General features: G+C 41.8%; 2 protein-coding genes across 4 annotated transcripts in view; one reads left to right on the top strand and one right to left on the bottom strand.

The window, feature by feature from the left end:
* Window positions 1-25,957, bottom strand: part of EIF3J (eukaryotic translation initiation factor 3 subunit J) — a 670,767-nt gene that overhangs the window by 353,252 nt on the left and 291,558 nt on the right. The gene's annotated exons all lie outside the window — the stretch shown is intronic.
* Window positions 24,036-25,957, top strand: part of FRMD5 (FERM domain containing 5) — a 339,581-nt gene continuing 337,659 nt past the window's right edge. For all 3 annotated transcript variants that reach the window (XM_050799487.1, XM_050799488.1, XM_050799486.1), the window contains exon 1: window positions 24,036-24,925. In XM_050799487.1, the coding sequence (XP_050655444.1) occupies window positions 24,824-24,925 (102 nt within the window). In that variant the 5' untranslated portion in view covers window positions 24,036-24,823. The remainder of the gene's footprint in view (window positions 24,926-25,957) is intronic.

Raw genomic sequence — 25,957 nt, 5'->3', positions numbered from 1 at the left:
GGAAGAGCTAGGGTCCAGTTTTGAGAAAGTGTGCATCCAATTGGGTCATGCAGAAAATCTTCTCTCCACAATAAACTGGACCCAGTCAATTCAAGGGTTTCTACAGTATCCCTCATGGCTCCAGAAGTCTCTAGGCTACTAGAAAAGACCTGGATCTTTCAATAATGCCCTTCCCCAAAAAGAGTTGGGGAGATCATGTTTGAGTTTCCCAACCTTGTAGATTTCCAGCAGGAACAGGTGATAAAAAGCACAGATGCTCCTGTTTTGGTCATTAAATTCTAGCAACATATGGTGAGGAGAATGCTTTTTAGACTTTCTATGTGAGATCACATATCTACTAGAATAAAACGTTTGTTACTGGTGACATCTTTAGGATCCTGAGAGAATGACCCTTCTCTGTGACACTCAGGAATTTGCTTCTCCATGACCTAGGAGAGGACAGAACTGAAGAAAGTAGTAAGTGATGGAATTGTAGAAAGAAAACCTCTTAGTCTCCTCAAATCCTTGAGATCATTGCAGCAGGGATAGGGGCAGGGGCAGAAGCAGAGGCAAGGAATGGACTATGACAGAAAAGGGTTGTGTGAGGGACAGTTACTAAGAGTGAAGGTTCGTTCCCAGGGTAAACCTAGACAAATCACAGAGAAAGAAGTATGTGGGAAACACATGATAGAATTTATATCTCTAAATGTATTTTATCTAAAATGCAAGATACATCTCTAATTATTATGGATCTATTGTGATGTGATCTACTGTTTGGGGTCCTTCAAAGTAATTGGTATAGAGCCTAGAACACAGGACCAAGAACCAGCTTTTTTTTTCTAATCAAGAGCCTTTCTAAAAGCTGCCGAGCTCTTAGACCAACTTTGTAGTTTAGACAGTCTTTTGGTAACTAATGGGAATTGCTGTACCTAATTACAACAACAATTGAGAGAAATATCATATTAAATACTTTGAGTCATAATGTCAATCAGTTTAAGTTAAATCTTTACTTTCCACAAGCATTATTTTATTTTATTTTATTTTATTTTATTTTATTTTTTGAGATGGAATCTCGCTCTGTCACCTAGGCTGGAGTGCAGTGGCACAATCTCGGCTCACTGCAAGCTCTGCCTCTTGGGTTCACACCATTCTCCAGCCTCAGCCTCCAGAGTTAGCTGGGACTACAGGTGCCCGCCACCATGCTCGGCTAATTTTTTTGTGTTTTTAATAGAGACAGGGTTTCACCGTGTTAGCCGGGATGGTCTTGATCTCCTGACCTCGAGATCTGCCCGCCTTGGCCTCCCAATGTGCTGGGATTACAGGTGTGAGCCATTGCACCCGGCCTAGCATTATTTCTTTTAGTGACCCCTGGCTACTTCTAAATGATGTGCCTGATTTCAACTATGAAGTTCCACTTTTTTTTTTGCATACTGTATCCAAATTTCATTCTAGATTACAGTACTTGGCAATATATCCAATGATCATGGTTTGTAACGGGAAAAATCCTGACTATTGCCTTCATAAGGCTTAGACATCTTATATAGTCCTGGCAGAACTTTTATTGATAAACAAAAACAACAACAAAAACCCAGGGATGTTGAATTGACCTGCATTTTCTAGGTTTGAAGCTAAAACAAGTTTTGCTCAGGCTATATAATTTAGTCAATGGGTACACCCAAACTTCAGACTGGAAATATGAAACCCAGTTAAAAGCCAATAAAGAAAACCTGATGTGATCCCAGAGATAATTAGGAGAATCTACTAAAAGCATTCTTGTTAATAATGCAAGTGTTGGGCTCATTGTCACAGTGTTAGAAGAACCATAACAAAGAAATGCCCACTGTGTTCTCTCTCTCGCTCTTTTTTTTTTTTTTTTTGAGACGGAGTTTTGTTCTTGTTGCCCAGGCTGGAGTACAATGGCATGGTCTTGGCTCACTGCAACCTCCACCTCCTGGGTTCAAGCAATTCTCCTGCCTCAGCCTCCCAAGAAGCTGGGATTACCAGTGCCCGTCACCGCGTCAGCTGATTTTTGTGGTTTTTTTTTTTTGTATTTTTAGTAGCGATGGGGTTTCACCATGATGGCCAGGCTGGTATTGAACAATTGACCTCAGGTGATCTGCCCACCTTGGACTCCCAAAGTGCTGGATTACAGGAATGAGCCACCATGCCTAGCCAAAAATTGGTTCTTGAAGGCAAAAAAGTCATACTCTTTGTTTTAAATTTTTTGGGACAGGGTCTTTCTCTGTCGCCCAGGCTGGAGGGCAGTGGTGTGAACACTGTCCACTGCAGCCTTGACCTCCTAGGCTCAAGCAATCCTCCTGCCTTGGCCTCCCCTGTTGCTGAGACCACAGGTGTGTACTACCATGCCCATCTAATTTTTTTTTTGACTTTTTGTAGAGATGGGGGTCTCATTTTGTTGCCCGGGCTTCATACTGGTTTTTTTTGTTTGTTTGTTTTTTGGTTTTTTTTTTTTGAGACAGAGTCTCACTGTCATCCAGGCTGGAGTGCAGTGGCATGATGTCAGCACACTGCAACTCTGCCTCCTGAATTCAAGCAATTCTCCTGTCTCAGCCTCCTGAGTAGCTGGGATTACAGGCGAGTGCCACCATGCCCAGCTAATTTTTTCTTTTTTCTTTTTTTTTTTTGGTATTTTTAGTAGAGACAGGTTTACACCATGTTGGCCAGGCTGGTCTCGAACTCCTGACCTCAAATGATCCACCTGCCTTGACCTCCCAAAGCGCTGGGATAGAGGCATGAGCCACCATGCCAGGCCTTTTTTTTTTTTTTTTTTAATGTTATAAAAGTCAGATGTGCTGGGTGTGGTGGCTCATGCAACATAGTGAGCACTTATTCCTTAACAAAAAATAAGACAATTAGGCAGGTGTAGTGGCCTGCACCTGTAATCCCAGCTACTTGAGAGACTGACACAGGAGGATTTTTGAGCCCCCCAAATAAAAAAAAAAACGAAAACAAAACACACAGATGTTATTGTATATACAGTACACAAATAGATATACTATATATTAAAAATTTAGGGGGGAATGATTAGGGAAAATGTCTAAAAAGGCTCCTTGAGAGGTGATAATGAAATAAAGGTTGCATAACATTGGTCTATAATGGTCAGGTTATCTTCATCAAATCTAATTGAGGGGGTTCTCAGCTCTAGTGGCACATTTAAAACTTTTGGAGAGCTTTTTAAAAACACTGATATCCAACTCTAGTTCCCAGAAATTCTAATTTAATTGGTGCAATTAGCATATATATATTTTTTTAACAGTTCCCAGTTTATATGTGTATATATATATATATATTTTTTTTTTTTAACGGTTCCCAGGTAATTCTAATTTGCAGACAGGATTAAGAACCACTAGACCAGACATTCTCAAAGACAAAGCAGCATTGCTTCCCCCAGGGAGAAGTCACACAAATAGCGGAGAAACAGCAGGGAGCACAGGAAGTGGCTGGCAGGGAGTACAACTCACTCCTGTTTTAGACGGGCTGTTCTGGCCTCATATCAGGTAACAAAAAGCTGCATTCATCAAGAAGAGACAGCAATGTCCACTTTCTGTATTTTATCATTCCCATTTCATGACACACTATTTGAATTTAGAAGGTCCTTTATGAGTCATTTGGAAAACCTAGGAAGGCCAAAAAATGGCTGTGGTTATTCCTGGACTAGTATCCATAATCAGCGTTTTCTGCACAGATGCATTTGGAAATCATCTCTAGCTCGACTCCTAAAATTCTAAGTTCTTATTGAGTGAGTTAAAAAAGCCATTCAGCATGAGATCTTTATCTCCTATACCTAGGAAACTCTAGATGCCAGAAGGGAACTTTCATATAGCATGTAAAAGTTAAAAATTAAAGAAAATTAAAAACAATTAGGAGGGCACTTTCTCTTTCTTTGCATGGAAAGAGGCTTGGGCTAAATTACAGTAACATGGGATTATTGTGACTGAATTTGGTCATTAGATGGGTCACCACTTATTCTTCCCTGAAATGTCACTTGAAATTGACAATGGTATGGCTATATATATTTTTTAAGATGGAGTTTCACTCTTGTCGCCTAGACTGGAATGCAATGGCGCAATCTTGGCTCACTGCAACCTCTGGTTATGGCTATATTTTAATGAAGTGGCTCATTTTCAGGTTGGAAGTCAAAATTATAATGTGTTAATTAATAAGGGTATCACCTTGATTTTTTCTTTTACACATTTTCACACTCAGATGGTATTCACATTGGTCTCATTTATTTGGAGGTTAAAACTAAAAGACGTGGACTGGCTTTCCTGATGTTAATTTTGGTCACTGAGCACCTAACTCAAGGGCAAGGTGGAGATATTTGCAGGCATTACTTGTGAAATTTCTTGAAGCATAAGCATAAAATTTCCAGGAAATTCTCCACAAGGAGAGTCAGCATCAGTTGTACAAGTTGACAAATGCTCACAACTATCTTGTCAACACTTGGTTGATGATTTTGGCAGATCCAGAAGTGAAAAAAATCAAGTGTTGCGGGTTATTAGTAGAGACCAGAATGGATTTGAGATGTGAAGATGGACAAAATGTGGATCCTAAAGAGCTTAAACGCTAAGTATCTGCAATTCATTATCTCTAATTTTTAAAATTTCTTTTTAATTTTTTAATTGACAAAAATGTTATGTATCAGCCAGATGTAGAGATGCATGCCTGTAGTCCCAGCTACTTAGGAGGCTGAGGTGGGAGGATCCTTTGAGCCCAAAAGTTCAAGGCCAGCCTGAGACCACCATCTCAGAAACAAAACAAAATTGTATTTATTTATCATATACAACATGGTGTTTTGAAATATTATGGAATGGCCCAATTGAGCTAATTAACATATGCATTACCTCCTTATCTCTCATTTCAAAGAATGGCAACAATGTGTTGTGAATCCTTTTTAGAATGCTGGCTCACTACAATTCCTCATGTGGAGAAAGCAACCCAGTGACTGTATGATGTTGCTCCTCTACCCACAGCTGATTGAATAAGAGGTAGACACCTGACTTAATTACATTCTTTCTCCTGGGAGTTTGGAATTGGGATACAGAGTCCTTGGTTTGTTTATATTGGGCACTGGAACTGTTAGATAATGAAGAGCTGGGGCTGACTGCCATTTTCTACCAAAAGGGGATGCCGAAGCAGAAAAAGCCAATCTTCAAAGAAAGGAGAGAAGACATTATGTAGCCTAGAGGAGATGAAAATAATATCTTCAGTTTGTGACTTTCAAGTTCCACGTCAAATCCCTTATGAAACCCGACTGTCCTCATAGTTTTGGTTTTATAAGTTATTTGTGTATCTTTTCAATACACATCATCCCCTGATACTTGAACTAATTTGAGTGGGATTCAGTAGCCTACAATTATTGCTGTCTTAAGAAATATGTCTATGTCTCTATACATAGAATGGCTAAATTCTATGAAGAACACATGCCACATTCACTGCAGGTATTTGGCCTCTGAAAATTTTGCTTAAATTATTAAGATTAGCCTTCCAGTAGATGAACTGGCTGTTTAGTATGACAGATGTGGCAGGCTCTGTGAGCAAATGGGTCACAAAGAAATGCTGACTGGCACGAAATCTTTTGCAACATGGGCACATGTTTTACCATGCATGTTCTAAACCAAAAAGTATAGATCTAAACATGCAACACTTATGGTTAAATTAGCTTTCTTTAACTTAATTAAACCCCGTTAATATAGAGAGACAAAGGAGACATGCACAGCAATTTAATGTCTCCATTATAAAAGATTTGAATAGATTCTAAGATGGATGGAATAATCAGCTCTATCAGCTCCATCCATTTCTAGCCCCCTTTTGCTTCTGCTTTAGACCCCTGACACTAATTATGTAAATTTGACCGCACAGCGCCTGATTGCTTTTGCACTGTAATTTAAATGTAGGTGTCTTATGAAGACAAAAGGAAATGCATTCTTTTCAGAATTAAGAATTTGAACTGATTCACTGATTTTGTTCCTGTTGAATTACCAGGCAGCTGGAGAAACAGCTGGACCAGTTTCTGAAGATCAAAAAAAGAAACATCAAGTCCGAATTACAATAGGGATTTTATCAGAATTTTATAGTATTGTTTAATAAATACAAAACAGCTGGGCACAGTGACTCATGCCTGCAATCCCAGCACTTTGGGGGGCCAAGGCGGGCAGATCACCCAAGGTCAGGAGTTCGAGACCAGCCTGGCCAACATGATGAAACCCTGTCTCTACTAAAAATACAAAAATTAGCCAGGCATGGTGACAGACACCTGTAATCCCAGCTACTAGGGAGACTGAGGCAGAAGAATAGCTTGAACCCAGGAGGTGAAGATTGCAGTGAGCTGAGATCATGCCGTTGTACTCCAGCTTGGGCGACAAGAACAAAACTCCATCTCAAAATAATAATAATAATAATAATAATAAAAACAAAACACACTTTACTGGTAATTGGTTGCTTTCCTGTTTACATCAGCAAATGTATTATGAAGACAGTGCCAAATGCACTAGGAGTTCCTTGATTCACTGAGAGTAATCAGTTTGAACTTTATTTTAAGGACTACAAAATCCAGTTTGAAGGAGAATGTAAAGATCAGAAGCAGTAGAGCACAGTAGTCCTCTAGGATTGCTTAGGTTCAATACCCAGTTCTTCTAACTGTATGACCTTTGGTAAATTACTCGAGCTCTCTGTGCTTTAAGCATTCAAAAAAAATTATTGTTATTATTATTTTTTCGTCTGGGCCCAGTGGCTCACACCTGTAATCCCAGGACTTTGGGATGCCAAGGTGGATGGATCGCCTGAGGTCAGGAGTTCAAGACCAGCCTGGCCAACATGGTGAACCTCTCTACTAAAAATATAAAAATTAGCTGGGCGTGGTGACAGGTGCCTGTAATCCCAGCTACTGGGGAGGCTGAGACAGGAGAATCGCTTGAGCCCAGGAGGTGGAAGTTGCACTGAGCTGAGATTGTGCCATTACACTCCAGCCTAGGCGACAGGATGAGACTCTGTCTCAAATTTAAAAAAAAAATTGTTATTATTTTTTAGAGATGAGGTCTCGCTATGTTTCCCAGGCTGGTCTTGAACTCTTGGCCTCAAGTGATCCTCCTGCCTCAGCCTCTCGAAGTGCTAGAACTACAGGCGTGAGCCACCATACCCAGCCTCTGTGCTTTTATAGCAGGACAAGCCTCAGACAAAACTCCTCAGACACTGAGTTAAAGAAGGAAGGGGTTTATTCAGCCGGGGGCATGGGCAACACTTCTGTCTCAAGAGCCGAGCTCCCTAAGTGGGCAATTCCTGTCCCTTTTAAGGGTTCGCAACTCTAAGGGGGTGCGTGTGAGAGGGTCGTGATTGATTGAGCAAGCAGGGGGTACTAGACTGGGGGCTGCATGCATCGGTAATTAAATCGGAACAAAACAAGATAGGGATTTTCACAGTGCGTTTCTATACAATGTCTGTAATCTATAGATAACAGAACCAATTAGGTCAGGGGTCGATCTTTAACTGCCGGGCCCAGGGTGCGGCGCCCGGGCTGTCTGCCTTTGGTTTCATTTCTGCCTTTTAGTTTTTACTTCTTTCTTTGGAGGCAGAAATTGGGCATAAGATGATATGAGGGGTGGTCTCCTCCCTTACTTTAATTTTCTTATTTGTGAAATGCGGATAATAACAGTACCTACTTCACTGGATAGTTATGAGGATTAAATGAGTTAGTTTATATGAAGCACTTAAAACAGGGCCTAGCTTATAGTAAGTTGCATTAGTCATTATTATACCCCATTTGCAAAACCTTGTATTTCCTTGAAATCTCTGCCAATGGAACTAATTATTTTATTAGTGCAATATCCTTTCAAATCCAGTCAGTGACTCGAAATTAGGGAAATAGAAATATGTCTGGCTTTTCACAAGCAGATAGCAATGTAGGTAAGGAATGGTATGGTGTATATATGGGTTATGTGTATATATGTGTATAAGAGCTATGTATGTACAAGTAGCCTTGATCTCAGAATTCAGAGCTCCTACTTCCTTATGAGAATTACGTTCTGCCCAGTAGGTTGGTTGAATGACTGTCTTATCTTAGGACAGGGACAGTATGTTCTGATTAACTATAGGTGGACAAGGTACACTGGGTCAAGACAAGTATAAGATGAACCCAGCTGCAGGTTCTAGAAGGAAGTTCAGCCTCAGTGGTACACATCAAAAGGGAGGGTAGCCTGGGAAGTTGTTGACAAGAAGGAGGAATAACTTGGAGCTAGAGAATTTTTCTAAAATGGATAGCACAGTGATGGGTAACCAAGAAGAAGGAATATTCAGAGATCCTGATAAACAGCCTGTTATTTAAGTAAGGGATGTTGCAAATAGCAGAATCTGCAATGGGAGAGTAGTAGGAGCATATTGGACTCCATTTCTGAGTGACTGTGATTTCATGGTGTATTAAGACAAGAGAGCCAATTAAAGGAATCAAAAAGGAGCTCAGATACCAGAAGCAGGGGCTAGATCTCAGAAATCTGAACTCTGTTGAAATTGTAGCATAAGACCAGAACCAGAGCAGCAATGGCAAGTTTACACTGGGTGTTGGGATAAAGACTAGTCAGGATGGTCCTAGGGATGGGTTGGGTGGAAACTTCAGGTCCAAAGGGCTCAGCTGTATGGATAAGAAGGATAAAAGAGGCTGGGAGTGGGGGGGTAGAAAAGAACAACTGGATGTGTGTAAAGGACACTGAGGCAGTTCTTCAAGCATTCTTTTGTCTTTTAAACTTTGAGTCACAGAAAGTACCATTTAACTCTGGGTACTCTCTCAGTGAAGGAATGGTGGTCCTTAAGAATGCCTCATGGTCCTCAAGAATGCCTCGGCCCCGGCTGGGTGCAGTGGCGCATGCCTGTAATCCCAGCACTTTGGGAGGCTGAGGTGGGTGGATCACAAGATCAGGAGTTCGAGACCAGCCTGGCCAATATTGTGAAACCCCGTCTCTACTAAAAATACAAAAATTAGCTGGGTGTGGTGGCGTGTGCCTGTAGTCCCAGCTACTCAGGAGGCTGACATAGGAGAATCACTTGAGCACAGGAGGTGGAGGTTGCAGTGAGCCAAGATCGCGCCAACGCACTCCAGCCTGGTGACAGAGCAAGACTCCGTCTCAAAAAAAAAAAAAAAAAAAAAAAAAAAAAAAAGAATGCCTCAGCCCTGGCAACATCTCTGAGTGATGGGTAGAAAAAACAACAACAGCAACATCAAAAATAACTACATTCTGGTGGGTGCGGTGGCTCATGCTTGTAATCCCAGCACTTTGGAAGGCCAAGGCTGGTGGATCGCTTGAGCCCAGGAGTTTGAGACCAGCCTGGGCAACATGATGAAATCCCGTCTCTACTAAAAATACAAAAATTAGCTGGGCATGATGGCACATGCTTGCAATCCCAGCTACTCGGAGGCTGAAGCAGGAGAACTGCTTGAACCCGGAAGGCGGAGGTTGCAGTGAGCCGAGGTCTCATCACTGCACTCCAGCCTAGGTGACAGAGTCTCAAAACAAACAAACAAAAAAACTTGCTCCCTAGAATTCAAGGAAGAACCAAGTGTATTTAAAATAACATAAAAACTTAATTGGAAAAATCACATTTTGTGATTACCAGATTAGGGAAATGGAATGGTGTTTGGAAGGAGAATTGCACTAGTTATAAAGGAAAATGACCTTCTGTGAGAGTTGGATGCCCTGTGGTTGCTCTTAGATTAATTTGCCTCCTTACTTGTTACTGATCACACCTACTTCTTGTTGCAGAAAAAACGTTCCTTTCCATAGCTATAGTCTTAACCTGTTGTCTAAATAATGTAGCTAAATCAGCTGAGCATATGGGAATCAAAGACTAAAAAAAGCTCATTAGGCATTCAATAAATATTTGCTGAATGAATGAAATGCTCAGTAAGCATTAAAAGATGATGATAATGACAATGGTCAGGATGAAGAAGGAAAAGGAAAGGAAAGGGGACAGAAGAAGGCATGAATAGCTGTAGCTCTAAGGCAATTGGTTCACCAATTACACTCCTGAAGTGATAACATAACAATCACTGTTTTCAGGTGCTCAGATGCTGGTTCTCCAGTTTGTGTATCATCTCAGATTTTTGGTTTAGATTTTCCCTTAAACTATTTTAGTCCTCCATTTAATGTCTATTAATCTACAGAGAAGATGAAGGGACGAGAGATTAATAGTAGCTAAAACTTTCCAATGTTTTCTTTGTGCAAAGGCTTATCTCATTTTACTCTCACAGTTTCTCATAGAGAGGGACTATTATTATACCTGTTTTACAAATAAGGAAACTGAGACTTAGCAGCATTTGCAAGGTCACACAGCTGTTATATAGCAGAACTAGAGTGTAAACTGGGATTATTGGAACCTAGAGTCCATACTCTTATCAATGTTCTCTTGCTTCCATGCTACCGAGTCTTCTAACTTGTTCCTTGTGTTTTAGAGTTTACAAAGTACTTTCAAACTCTCTCCTTTTCCTTTTTCTTTTCTTCTTCCTTTTTTTTTTTTTTTTTTTTTGGCTGGTTTGTAAATGTGTGTCGTATTGATTTATCAAATTGTTTCTTTTGTGTCTTTCGAATTCTTAAGCCTCAAGGTGCCTCTGTGCTGGAATGTTTGTTTGTTTTAGTCAAAACTAAGCATGTACATAGTTTAGGAGTCAAATAGTTCTACAAGGCCTATTACAAAAAAAGAAAAAATCAGGGCTGGGCATGGTGGCTCATGCCTATAATCCCAGTTACTTGGGAGGCTGAGGTGGGAGGATCACTTAATTCTGGGAAACAGAGGTTCCAATGAGCTGGGATTGGGTCACTGCACTCCAGCCTGGGCAACAGAGTGAAACCCTGCCTCGAAACAAAACAAAACAAGACAAAACAAAAAAATCAATTCCCTAGGCTTCAATTTCTGCCTCCTATACCCCCTCCTCCACCCCCAAAATAACTTTTAGCTATTTTAGCTATTTATTTTGTATTTGTCTCAATACTTCTAAATAATATGCTTTTACTGTTATTTCTGTTTTTCGTTTTTTTTGTGTTTTTTTGAGATGGGATCTCACTCTGTAGCCCAGGCTGGAGTGTAGTGGCATGATCATGGCTCACTGCTGCTTCGACGTCCCAGGCTTAAGTGATTCTCCTACCTCAACCTCCCGGGTACCTGGGACTACAGGTACACACCACCACACCTGGCTAATTTTCTTTTTTTAATTTTTAGTAAAGATGAGGTCTTGCTATGTTGCCCAGGCTGGTCTTGAACTCCTGAGCTCAAGCAATCCTCCTGTCTTGGTCTCCCAAAATGCTGGGATTACAGACATGAGTCATTGTGCCTGGCATGTACTGCTATTTCTTGATTTTTTAAAATTGAAGTGTCATCTATGAAAGATATATTATTTCTTTCAACTACTCCAACCCCCAGCATATCCCAATCACACATACTTTTCTATCCATTATCCCAATATAGTAATGTCAGTTAAATTAGTAATAAGTATATTATTATGATTATGTAAATTCTTATACAGGTGCTATGATTACTTTTCCTTTCTTATACAACTTTTTGTTTTTCCTAAAGTTAATACAAGCTTTGTTTTTATTTTCTCTTACTTTGTTTTAATACAATTATCACTAACGTATAACCAAATTCTCCCCGAAAAGTGTATTTTTTCTCATTACTACATAGTCGGGCATATTAGGTAGTCTATGAATTTCGTCTTCTCGGAAACACCTGGGAGCAATCTGATTGTCTCCATTCTGACCTTGATTATTTTCTAGACTACCTTCACAGCTGTTATTCTGGGATCAAACCTCACCATTATTCTGAGAATTTACATTACCTCTTTCTGTGTTAGATCCTGTTTCTAGGATGCTATGTGTATTAGTCAGCTTTTGATACTTTTTTTTTTCAAGAATGACTCCAAAATGTGAGTGGCTTACAACAAAAAAGATTTATTTCTCACTTTCATTAGACATCCTCTGTGGGTTGGCTGCGTCCTCTACTCCATGTTGGCTTCTTCCCAGGACCCAGGAGCAAGCTTCATCTGGGCCATGCCAGTCTTTTGGGAAAAAAAAGGTCAATAATATACATGTTTTCACTTAAACATTCTATTGTTCAAACCAAATCAGTGGTCAAGTTTAATGTCAGTAGGGTAGGTAGAAATAGAGACGGCAGTGAATATTTGAAGACATAACACAATCTTTTATTTTTATTTTTTTGTGAGATAGGGTCTTGCCCTGTCACCTAGGGTAGAGTACGGTGGCATGATCTTGGCTCACTGCAGCCTTGAGCTCCTCAGCTCAAGTGATCCTCCCACTTCAGCCTCCCGAGTAACTGGGACTATAGGTGTGTGCCACACCACACAATATTGCCCTGGCTGGTCTTGAACTCTGGAGCTCAAGTGATCCTTCCACTTTGTCCTCCCAAAATGTTGGGATTACAGGCGACATAATACACAATCTACCATGTATTCTTATTTCTTTTGTCTTTGTTTGCTCTGACATTTTTGGGGAGCCCATTCCTCAAAAGCTTCCTGAAGAAGGGTATATATGAGTATAAGATATTAGGGCCGGGCGCGGTGGCTCAAGCCTGTAATCCCAGCACTTTGGGAGGCCGAGACGGGCGGATCACAAGGTCAGGAGATCGAGACCATCCTGGCTAATATGGTGAAACCCCGTCTCTACTAAAAATACAAAAAACTAGCCGGGCGAGGTGGCGGGCGCCTGTAGTCCCAGCTACTCTGGAGGCTGAGGCAGGAGAATGGCGTGAACCCGGGAGGCGGAGCTTGCAGTGAGCTGAGACCCGGCCACTGCACTCCAGCCTGGGCGACAGAGCGAGACTCCGTCTCAAAAAAAAAAAAAAAAAAAAAAAGATATTAGATATTGGGTTCTTACATGCCTAAAAGTGTCTTTTTACTCAAGAGTAGTGTATTTGGGTATAGAATTCTAGATTGGAAATAATTTTCCTCAGAATCTGTAAGTGCTGTTCTACTATTTTCTTGATTCCAACGTTGCTGTTGAGAAGTTCAATGTAACTCTAATGCTTTTTGTAACTTTTTTTTTTTTCCTTTTCTGGAAGCTTATTTTTGTTCCTAGTGTTCTAAAATTTCACAGTGGTATGTTATGGTGTGGATTTGTTTCTATCCATTGTGCTGGACACGTGGTAGTCACTCTAAATTTGGAAATTCATGCCCTTAATGATGGGAAATTTTCTTGAATTATGCCTTTGATAATTTTTTGCCCTCCATTTTTCCTTTTTTTTTTTTTTTTTTTGAGACGGAGTTTCACTCTTATTGCCCAGGCTGGAGTGCAGTGGCGCGATCTTGGCTCACTGCAACCTCTGCCTTCCCAGGTTCAAGTGATTCTCCTGCCTCAGCCTCCCGAGTAGCTGGGATTACAGGCACCTGCCACCACACCCAGCTAATTGTTTGTATTTTTAGTGGAGACGGGGTTTCACTAGGTTGACCAGGCTGGTCTTGGAACTCCTGACCTCAGGTGATCCACCTGCCTCGGCCTCCCAAAGTACTGGGATTACAGGCATGAGCCACCACACCCAGCTTTTTTTTTTTTTTTTAACGCAGGATCTTGCTCTATCGCCCACATGCTTGAGTGCAGTGACATGATCCCAGCTCACTGCAGCCTTGACCTCCTGTGCTCAGGCACGTCCCACCACACCTGGCTAATTTTAAAATTTTTATTTTGTAGAGACAGGGTCTCACTATGTTGCCCAGGCTGGTTTCAAATTCCTGAGTTCAAGCCATCCTCCCATCTTAGCCTCTCAAAGTGCTGACTGGGATTATAGATGTGAGCCACCATGTCTGGCACTCTCATCCTATTTCTATTTAGTTTTATTTTTCACTTATCCTATTTTATTTTCCATTTGCAAATGTTATTTTTAATTCTCAGAATGCATTTTTCCCCTATTTTTCTAAATGGCATCCCAGACTTATTTACTGGATGCAAGATCTTCTATCACTATTAGGATATTTACTAGTAATTTTCATTTTGAAATTTTTCTTTTGCCTACTTAGTTTTTCTCTTCTCCAAGTTGCCTCTTTTCCTTTTGTTTTAGTCTCTATATTTTATGTTAGAGATATTTCTTAAATTTCTGGCGACCCCATTCTGGTTCAGAAATTCTGTTTTAGTCTCTCCAGAGAATTACCCTTCAGTTTTCTGATGGGGTGAAGAAGTCTCTTGGCTGCACAGGGTCAGAGAAGGGAATTGCTTCTTAAATTGACTTTCTAACAGGCCTCCTGTTTTCAATTCTACCTTCATTTCCAAAAGAACTGGGTGAATCAATTTCTAAATATTTTGTGCATTCTACAGTGCAGATCAGGTTGCTTCTCAGCTTTCCCCTGCTAGTTTTGGATTCAGCTTTCTTGGGTTTGCTCAGTCCGTTATTACTCATCCATAAGCTTTCTGGATTGCAAAATGTTGTTGTTGTGGCTCCTTTCCATTAAATTGGTCTTTTAGGTTTATGCCTTTTATTTATTTATTATTTTTTTTTCTTTTTCTTTCTCTTTTCTTTTTTTTTTTGAGACAGAGTCTCTCTTTGTCGCCCAGGCTGGAATGCAGTGGCATGATCTTGGCTCTTTGCAACCTCCACCTCCCAGGCTCAAGGGATCCTCCTGCCTCAGTCCCTCAAGTAGTTGGGACTACAGCTGTGCACCACCAGGTGCTTATTTTTGTAATTTTTGTAGAAATTGGATTTCACCACATCGCCCAATCTGGTCTCAAACTCCTGAGCTCAAGGGATCCACCTGCTTCAGCCTTCCCTAGTGCTAGGATTATAGGCATGAGCCACCTCACCTGACCTGGCTAAAGCCTTTTAAACATCACTTTACTGTTGCTTCAGTGGTTCAGTATGACAGCAGAGGTAAATGCGTGCGTTCAACCTGCCATTTTTAAGCAAAAGTCTTATGATTCTCAGAACAACCAGAGAAGGCATTATAATCCCCATTTTACAAATGAGAAACAGAATTTAAATGACTTGCCAAGATTACATAGCATAGAATGTTAGAGCTGGGGCTTGTATTCAGGTATTCTGACTCCACATTCAATGCTCTTTCCACTAAATTCCTGAAAATGAAGGCTGTGTAATGTAGTTGTTAAAAACACAGTGTTTGGCACCAGACACTTGGACATGAGTCCAGGTCTTGCCTCTTGATAGCTGTGTTCTTTCAACAAGTTATTTAGTCTCATTGCACTGAAAGTTCCTCATCTATAAAATGGGGATGATAACAGTAGCACAATCTAACCACACTATTGTGAGAATTCAATTAGATAATATATGTAAAGTACTTACCATAGTCTCTGGCATATAGTGAATACTCCCTTATTACTATAATGGAAAAAGTGAAATGATAAGGTGTAATCATGATTTGCAATTTTAATTAATTGAACTATGCCCAGGCAACCTTTGAAATTAATTCTGCAGCATTTACTGAATAATTAGCATGTGCATTGTGGAATGTTTATTCTTCCTTTCTCTTCTGTTTGAACCTCTTTATGAAAATATCTTTGATTTGCAACTGCTTCAAGCCCAGTTGAGCTCAGCTAAGTAACTTCTGAGTAAGGATAGAAGAATTAGATAAAGTCACAGATTTTTCTGTGTACCAATAGCTAATGAAATGAACAACAAAAATACATTGACAAAGTTCAAACAGCAGCTACAACAAAGTAAAGGAGAAAACCTTACACATAAGTGAAATGTTAAAAATAAATAAATAAATAAATAAACAAACCAAGAAAACCAGGGTGGCTCACACCTGTAATTCCAACACTTTGGGAGGCCTAAGCAAGTAGACCACATGAGGCCAAGAGTTTGAGACCAACCTGGCCAACAGGGTGAAACCCTATCTCTATTAAAAATACAAAAATTAGCTGAGCATGGTGGCACATGCCTGTAATCTCAGCTACTAGGGAGGCTGAGGCATGAGACTCGCTTGAGCCCGGGAGGCAGAGGTTGCAGTGAGCCAAGACTGCCACTGCACTCTAGCCTGGATGACGGAGTGAGACTCTGTCTCAACAAAAAAGTGGGGGAGACAATAAAAGAAACAGAATATTCTGGTGCAGTAAGGTGTGGCTCCTCACCTTGCCTCTATTCTTTAGAAGCCTGTAGTCCTTGCTACTTGGGAGGCTGAGGTGGGAGGATTGTTTAAGGCCCAGAGTTCAAGACCAGCCTGGGTCAACAAAGCGAGACCCCTCAACTCTACCAAAAAAAAAAAAAAAAAAAACAAATTTAAAAATTAGCTGAGTGTGGTGACATGCACTGTAGTCCCAGGTACTTGGGAGGCTGAAGTGGGAGGATCACTTGAGCCCAGGAGGTTGAGCCATGCTTGCACCACTGCACTCCAGCCTGAGCAACAGAACAAGACCCTGTCTCAAAAAACAACAAACAATAGCAACAACAACAGCAAAACCCCCAAAAAACTATGCCTTGATTTCAAAAGTTTCTTGCATGAAAATAAACTTATAATAACTTTTATAACATGTTGAACAGGATCTAGTTTGAAGCACTAAAAAGGATAAGACATCAGTTTGAGAAGAGCTCCTATCAGAGGAACATGAATTCTGCTAAAATTGAACTAAGAACAAACATCAAACTTATGGTGGAAGCTTGAGTGGAGGAATGGTGAAATCACTGAAGCTTTATGAAAAGTTTATGGGGAAAATGTCCCAGAGAAATCAGCAATTTGCAACGGGATAACTCGTTTTAAGAAGGGACAAGATGATGTCGACAACAGAGCCCACAGAGGCAGGCCATGCACATCAATTTGTGAGGAAAAAATTAATCTTGTTCATGCCCTAATTGAAGAGGACCAGTGATTAACAGTAGAAACAATCGCCAATGCCACAGACCTCTCAGCTCGTTTAGTTTATACAATTCTGACTGAAAAATTAAACCTGAGCAAACTCTCCGCTTGAGGATTCCCAAAACCATTGCATCCAGATCAACCGAAGACAAGAGCAGAACTTTCAAAGGAAATTTTAAATAAGTGGGATCAAGATCCTGAAGGATTTCTTCAAAGAATTGTATCAGAAGATGAAACATGGCTCTAACAGTTTACCATGGCTTTACGAGATTGTGCTGAAGACAAAAACACAATCAAAGCAATGACTGCCAAGAATTGGAAACGGTTCAGTCTAAACAAAAGTGGACCAGTCAAGAGCAAAGGTCATGGCGACAGTTTTTTGGGATTCTCAAGGCATTTTGCTTGTTGATTTTCTGAAGGGCCAAAGAACCAAAACATCTACTTATTATGAGAATGTTTTGAGAAAGTTAGCCAAAGCTTTAGCAAAAAAAAAAAAAAAAAAAAAAAAAAAAAAAAAAAAAAAAAGACTGGGAAAGCTTCACCAGAGATTCCTCCTCCACCATGACAGTATTCCTGCTGCTCATTCCTCTCATCAGACAAGGGCAATTTTGTCAGAGTTTTGATGGGAAATCACTAGGCATCCACCTTGCCATCCTTCTAACTTCTTTTTGTTTCCTAATATTAAATTATCTTTAAAGGGCACACATTTTAATGTAAAAGACTGCATTGACATGGTTAAATTCCCAAGATGCTCATTTAGGGATGGACTAAATGGCTGATATCATCACTTACAAAAGTGCCTTGAACTTGATGGAGCTTATATTGAGAAAATTTATATTTTTATGTTTATCTTTTAATTCCCTTTTGTCATAAACTTTTTGAAGTCACCTTGTATGACTGCCAAAAGCTATAAATATTATAAACCCTGACAAAATAGAAATAATAGAAACAATAAAATTGGGAGTTGGAATACGGAGGTAGGAGGAAGTATACAAATACTAAATATCTCATTTCACAGAGCAAGTGGTCAACTGACACTATTTTCTGTTTTGTTTTTTTTTTTTCTTTTAATATAGGGTCTCAATCTCTTGCCTATGCTAGAGTGCAGTGGCGTGATTTCGGCTCACTGCAACCTCTGCCTTCTGGGTTCAAGTGATTCTCCTGCCTCAGCCTCCCAAGTATTTGGGACTACAGGCACGCACCATCATGCCCAACTAATTCTTGTATTTTTAGTAGAGACGGGGTTTTGCCATGTTGGCCAGGTTGGTCTCGAACTCCTGGTCTCAAGCAGTCCACCTGCCTCAGCCTCCCAAAGTTCTGAGATTACTGGTGTGAGCCATGGCGCTTGGCCAAGAAAAATGAGCTATTCTGATTTCTTCTTTATATATTTTCTTTGCTCACATTTTTTGGGCTATTTCTCATATATTTCCTGCCTTTCCCCTTTATATCTTTTTTTTAGCCAACGTATATTGAATATCAATCTACATAAACTGATGATTTAATAAATGTTGAAGTAATTTTTCCAGTTGCATGAGACTGTAAGTTCTATGAAGATTGGAGATATGTTTTATTCATCTTTGAATTCTGGAATTCTGTCAGCATATGGCCTAGGGACTTGCACATATTGGACCACCAATACTTCTTTTTTGAATAAATTAATTAATTTGCTTTGTTTCATTTATGTTTGTTGCTAGAATAATGGCTGAAAACTAGCTGGGAATATAAGAAAAATGAGTCGTAATTGGAGAATATAATAAAGCCTGTCACCCAAATCTGAGACACCTATTATAAATGCTTCTGATGCTTCATTAAAGATATTCTATGGTTTTCAGAATCCATTTTCCCCCAGCAAATAATTTCTTTGTATTCTAATTTAATCCTTTACACTGCTATCAAAATTATCATTTTTAAACACAGATCTGATCTTGTCACTTCTCTATTTAAAAATCTCCAATGACTGCCTACTGACTATGCAACAGAGTTCAAACTCCTAAGCATGGCAATGAAGGTCCTAGATGATTTGGCTTTTGTCCATCTCTTTCTGGCCAAGGCACCTCACATGCTATCCATTCAGGGATACTTGCAGTTTCTAGAGCATGCTATACTCATGCTTATTTGGACCTCTGTGTCTTTGCTTATACAATTTCCTCTACTTAAATGTCACTCCTCATCCCATACCCATCTTTGCTGCCTTCTTCACAATCAAGACCCTACTCTAGTCCTCAAGGCCCAACACAAATGCTTTCTCTGTAAGGCTTCACTGTCTCTCCTAACTAAGCCTACATAATTATACCATTTGTTGTGCTCTTATAGTACTTTTCTCCTGCTCCGTGTATTGTATTATAGCTAATTTACATACATCTAACACTCTCTCTTACATTGTGAAGAATTTTTTTAAATAAACTTCTTGATTTATTTCCTTTTCCCATATCTGGGCTATGCCTTACATATTCTAGAACATTGTCACAGTGCCTAACACATAGTAAACGCTCAATAGATGTTTGTAGTTTGGAATTTTAAAAAGCACGTGCACGCTTATATTTCCATATAAAAAACACCTCTTCTAAATGTAATGGAGGCTAACCACAGGTCTAAAGGTTAGGTAGAAAAACTATCTCTTAAACTGAATGTGGTTTTCTGTCCTGATAAATGGGAAAACTAGAGCATTTCTTCAAGAGCAGACTACTCTGGGAAAACTACATGAATTGTTTAATTACTCATATTCAAGCAAGTAGACATGTATTACTCTTAGAAAACTATAAAGCAACCATTAACCTGAATATAAATGCTTTAGACTGAGAAACAGAGTGCTTCATTTGAATATGCAAATCTTTGTGTGTGGAGTAGAAGTACCGCTTCTGCAGACATTGAAGAGAAGAACAGAAAATCTGTTTCCTCTCTGCAGATTTAGAGCATATATGTGTCAATGCATTATTATTTCTGTGGAGATGTGAATGTCCTTTTGAGCCCCTGCTCTTTGGAGAGCAGAAACTGAGACCTAATGAATATAGGAAAGCAAGGACAGGCACGATTTTCACTGCTCTGCTGGAGAGATAATTATGCACAGGGACTGGACTGGCTTTGACAAGGCTTTACCTTGACCCATGTGTAAAGACTGAATAATTCAACCTTTGTGAGAAATGTGCTGATGTTGACTATTGTGTTCTGATAATGATGGCCCTGTTGAATCAGAGGTCAAGATCATACCCTTGGGCATGCAGGGTGGGGTTTCCTCCAGAAAAGTAGATATTTCCATGGTTAGTCATTCTAGGAAGAGATAGCACCTGGGACAGAAAATGGGACTTGGAAAGTGGACCCTAACCTGGGTAAGGAGAGTTGTTTTCTTCACAGTGATTGGGAGTAAATGCCTAAGACACAGTCAGGGGAACTCTTGCTGGAGAGGTGAAACTATCTTCAGCCACATGAACCAGAATGGAAGCCTGACAGTAAGGCCAGGTCTGTGTCTATTCCATAGTCCATGAGACTTTGAGAGTAGCTATATCATACTTGCAAGTTACACTTTGGATTTTTCTTTTTTTTCTAAATATTGTTAGGAGTTACAACCTGTTCTTAGCTGTGTTGGGGAAAACTTTGATGGGAAGGGCCTGTGTTTGTCATGTCCTGGTGAAGAGAGGGCAGTGCTTCTTCCTGCCAAAATCTAAAGCAATGGTGAAGGTTGAATTGGCTAAAGAGAGAGACCAGTGTCCCAGAACAGCAGGGACTGAAGAATATCTGAAGTAGAGACACGAATGAAACTGATGAATGCTTTGTTCAATTATTTTAGGCATATGTGGGGGATACCTCCCCTGGGGACTCCCTCATAGTAGAGAAGGAAAAGAAATTCAAGAGAGGGCTGATATTCTGATAATTTGCAAGGTGGGGGTTCAGAGCCATTATAATTTGGATTCTTATTTTTAAATGTGTCCTCCGTTATACTCAAAGACACGTGAAAGCTGTAGCACGCTGGTTCTCAAGGGCAAATAAGGCCTTTTATTAAGTAAACCCTTTCCATTCTGGGCATCCTGGTTAAGAGATTTGAGGAAAACAAAGATAAACAAAATATTTCTGTTTGGTTTTACTTTTTATTTTATTTAGAGATAAAGTCTTGCTCTGTTGTCCAGGTTGGAGTGCAGTGGTACAGTCATAGCTCCTGGCTCAATTGATTCTTCTGCACAGCCTCCCAAAATTCAGTTTAGTTTTATATGAGCCCTCTCCCCTTATGCTTCTCATGAACTTTGTTGTGGAGGCTTTTCTTCCATTATTTTTTCTAGATTCTTGCTTTTCTTCCATTATTTTTTCATTCTCTGTTTTCCTCACAAAGTGTTTTATATCAGAGAAGAAGGGAGAGTTTGAAGTTCTCTCTGGATATTACACCTAAGCATGAATGAGTATCTAACTGGTCTTTCAGTGAGGTGAGAATCTCAGCAGATGTGATTTTTAAAAATTATTATTATTTTTTTTTTTGAGACAGGATCTGGCTCTGTCACCCAGGCTGGAGTGCAGTGGTGTGATCTTGGCTCACAGCAACCTTCCCCTCCCCCTAGGCTCAAGCAATCCTCCCACCTCAGCCTCCCCAGTAGCTGGTACTACAGGCATATGCCACCACACCCAGCTAATCTTTGTATTATTATTATTATTGTTATTACTATTATTATTATTATAGCTATGGGGTTTCACCATGTTGCCCAGGTGGGTCTTGAACTCCTGAGCTCAAGCGATCTGCCTGCCTTGGCCTCCCAAATGTTAGGATTATAGGCATGAGCCACTGCACCCAGCCTCAGTCATGATTTTCTCAGACTGAGCAAGGATGCTACTTAACACATTGACAGAGCAGATACAATTTCACCCCTGTTGCTTGCAACTATGGCCATACTTTGAAAGAAGACTGCATTCAGTTCCTTAGAGCTTTTCTGGATTCATAGTGCTTTGCCTTTTTATTCCAGCAGCTGCTTATTTGGATAACCTGTTAAAAACACTTTCCTACCATCACACTAATGGGCTTCCTCTAGCTTGGACATTTTTTCTTGCTTCTGTTGATTCTATAACAGACAGTAACTTTTGCCTTCAACAAAACCTCTTCCTGTTTGAAATCTTTCTCTTTCTTTCTTTCTTTCTTTCTTTCTTTCTTTCTTTCTTTCTTTCTTTCTTTCTTTCTTTCTTTCTTTGAAATCAATCTTTCTTTCTTTCTTTCTTTCTCTTTCTTTCTTTCTTTCTTTCTTTCTTTCTTTCTTTCTTTTTTCTTTCTTTCTTTCTTTCTTTCTTTCTTTCTTTCTTTCTTTCTTTCTTTCTTTCTTTCTTTCTTTCTTTCCTCCTTTCTTCCTTTCTTCCTTTCTTCCTTTCTTCCTTTCTTTCCTTTCTTTCCTTTCTTTCCTTTCTTTCCTTTCTTTCTTTCGACGGAGTCTTGCTCTGTCTCCCAGGCTGGAGTGCAGTGGCCCAATGTCAGCTCACTGCAACCTCCGCCTCCCAGGTTCAAGCAAATCTCCTGCCTCAACCTCCTGAGTAGCTGAGACCACAGACACGTGCCACCATGCCCAGCTCATTTTTGTATTTTCAGTAGAGACAGGGTTTCACCATGATGGCCAGGCTGGTCTCGAACTCCTGACCTCGTGATCTACCCACCTCGGCCTCCTAAAGTACTGGGATTACAGGTGTGAGCCACCACGCCCAGCCTGAAATATTTCATTATCTTCTTCCAGCTACATAACAAAGCTGAGCTTTGTAGAATATCACTTTGGCATATTAATAATTTTACTTGTCTCCAAGATCTTCCTGAAATTTTGAGTTTCTTCACAGGTCTTCTTCCTCTGGGATTTAAGTGCTGTAGAATACCTATCAATTCCCTTTACTCAGTTCAACATTTTTTTTTTTTTAGACCGAGTCTCGCTCTGTCGCCCAGGCTGGAGTGCAGTGGCACGGTCTCGGCTCACTGCAATCTCTGCCTCCCAGGTTCCAGCGATTCTCCTGCCTCAGCCTCCCCAGTAGCTGGGACTACAGGTGCTCGCCACCACACCCGGCTAATTTTTGTATTCAGTTCCACATTTATTGAATACCTATTATGTTTCAGGCATCAGACTACCTGCCGAAGCTACAAAGTAGTGGAGTTCATGCTTGGTTTTATGCCTGGAACACTTGAGTTACTAGTTCTGGACTCATAACTAACTCCATCGGAATTGCACTGGAAAGAGAAACCCGCTCCTATGGCTATTAAATGCCACGAAGGAGAATGCAACCAATAAGAGCAGTCCAGGTTACTAAGGTGATAGAGAGGAAGAGGGGGAGGGAGAGGGGGAGGAAGAGATAGAGAGAGAGAGAAAGAGAGAGAATGAATGAGAATGAATCTCCCCATGCAAAAAAAAAAAAAAAAAAAAAAAAAAAAAATTGGGAAAAATATTGGAATCCAAAGACTAGGGAAGAAGCATACTTTAAAGGCGGAATAGTTTTCTAGGTTAATGTAGAGTTTCATTTTTGTTATATGTTATACCTATAAACAAGAACAGTGTAAATGAAAATAATAGGAAATTATGCCTATTTCATTATTTTAAATTAATATATTTATTACAGCATTAATGTTCTATGTTGACATGATTATTTATTTATTTATTTATTTATTTATTTTTTTGAGACAGAGTCTTGCTCTTGTTCCCCAGGCTGGAGTGCAATGGCCACCATCTTGGGTCATTGCAACCTCCGCCTCCTGGGTTGAAGAGATTCTCTTGCCTCAGCCTCCCGAGTAGTTGGGATCACAGGCGCGTGCTACCACGCCCGGCTAATTTTTTTTTTTGTTTTTACTAGAGTCGGGGTTTCACCATGTTGGTCAGGCTGGTTTCGAACTCCTGACCTCAGGTGATCCGCCCACCTCGGCCTCCCAAAGTCCTGGGATTACAGGCATGAGCCACTGCGCCGGCCGACACAATTATTTTATAACATTTCCTCCCATCAAAAATCTTTGAGGGAGAATGTCTCTTAGTGAAGTTTTGGTAAAAATCCTTGAAGTCTGTAAATTTCGGGTGACAAAGAGAAGGAGACAATTCTTTGTGATGTACACCTCCTGACATACTATGTTGTTCTGTTGAGAAAGTCTGAATACATAATTTCCAGTTCTAAAAGTGCAAGAAGATTCATTGCTTCCTCTGCTCCCTACCAGCTGAAGGAGCGGTCTCCTTTTGTCTTCTGAAATAAAAAGAAGGAGGCAAAGGGTGTTAGAGTGGAGGATTTTTTAGGGGATTAAACCCGAGTACTTAAGAACCTCTGAGGTCCCTTTAGCTTTTATTTAAGTAGCTCCTGTTTCCCAAAATAAGAGGGCTGGAGCACAGAGGCCAGACCGGCCAACTTAGGGTACAGCACAGGTCGGGGGCAGTCGCCTGATCTGGAGCGAGAGGTACCCGCATTCTGCAGGTGCAGGGACTGTGATCCAGCATCCCGCCGCCTCCTCGCTCCGGCTCCCAAGAGGGCGGGAACCGCGGCGTTGAAGGGTGCGGGGCTTGGCTTCAGAAACACAGATCAAGTGTATTTCAGGCGGCAGACATCAATCCAGTTGGGTGCTCACACCTGGCCCGGGGGAGGGGAAACAGCATCCATAGGAACCACAGGGCGGAGAGGAGCCCCTCATTTGGGACGCTAGAGGGCTGCTCCAGCTTGACTAGGTCCCACTGCTTTTCTGTGATTGCTTCTTTACCCCGCCCATCATTCCAGTACTCTATTCCGATTGGCTTTTCGGTCTGCCACTCGGTTCCGCCGCGCTGATCCCCATTGGCCCCCTCCGGTTGAGGCCCCGCCCAGCGAGCTGGGCACGGGCACTCGGGCGCGGAGGAGACAGAGCCCGGCGCTTGATCTGGGCTGGGGGGAGGCGGTGGCGGCTGAGGGAAGGAGGAGGACAAGGAGGAGGAACGAGGCCAGCAGGAGGCACCGGCAGCGACGGGGCCGGGGTGATGTTGCAGGTGCCCGGGGTCGGCGCGGAGCTGCCGGGCTGAGGGACGCCTGGTCCAGGGTCCGCAGCGTCGCCGCGTCGCTCCCGGGCGGGCGGGCGGGAAGATGCTGAGCAGGTTGATGAGCGGCAGCAGCAGGAGCCTGGAGCGCGAGTACAGCTGCACCGTGCGGCTGCTGGACGATAGCGAGTACACCTGCACCATCCAGGTCAGCGCCGCGCCGCCCCGCCCCGCCCGCGGGACCCCCTAGTCCCCCAAGTCCGGTCAACTTGACCGGCGGCGGCCGCCGCCCGGGGGTCGCCCCAGCCCCAGCGCCGTGCTTTGTCCGTTCCTGGTTGCGGCGGACCACCCTAGTGCTGCAGGGCGCCTTCACCGGAGCCCCTGCCGGAGCCCTGGCACCCGGTGTGTCACCGCCGCCGCGGGGCTAGTCTCCGCGTCCCACACCCCCAAGTCCTCCCCTGCTCTCCTTGGGTGAGGGCGCCCCGTCCTGGTTCCTCGAGCCCGCCCGGGTAGGGTGCACCTTTCCGGGGCGCCCGGAGGGAGGCGGGTAGGGCTGTAGGCTCCTAGCCCGGCCGCCCCGTCGGGGGCTCAGGCTTTGGCTCTCTGGCCGGGCAAGGACGTATGGCTGGCTTTTCTTATCTCTCTTGGGTTGGAAGGATAATGGTTTATGTCATAATTCCTCCCCCCTCACCCCATTTGTGAGTCAGAGCTTTCAGAAGGTAGAACTGAACGCGCAGCCCATGCGGAGTGGCCTATTGAAGGAAGCCCAGTCCTCTGGGCTTTAGAGATTTAGGCCCCCTCTTGCCTTTCGACCCCCAAATCTTATTGTGTTGGGCGGTTCTGGGGGACGTGAGGTAAAGATTTAGCAACAAGTCCCAGCGATTTGGGGCTTGGCGGTGGCCAGGAAGAATCGGCGACTTACGAAAAACGCCAACAATACGGTAATGCTGAACAGCATTTCTTTCAGAACCTGGTATTTTTGAAGGGATTTTTACAACCTCTTGCTCATGTTCCTTCACTACTGCTGTGTGCACGTCAGGAGTAGTAGTCTTTCCCGGGAATGCAGTCACAGCCCTCTCTCCTCCCTTATGAAAAAGTCAGAGATTGAAAACATTGACAATGCTCCGGTGTTCAGTTCATCAGCCAGGAGGATCCTGCGCTCATCGCCGGAAGCGGCTCTTTGTGGAGAAGCGAATTGAGCTGGACCCGGAGGGGTCTCACCTGATCCTTTGCCTTTGCA

The sequence above is a fragment of the Macaca thibetana genome, chromosome 7 (assembly GCF_024542745.1).
Source record: "Macaca thibetana thibetana isolate TM-01 chromosome 7, ASM2454274v1, whole genome shotgun sequence".
NCBI classification, from domain to species: domain Eukaryota; kingdom Metazoa; phylum Chordata; class Mammalia; order Primates; family Cercopithecidae; genus Macaca; species Macaca thibetana.
This window is presented reverse-complemented; position numbering and strand designations above follow the sequence as displayed.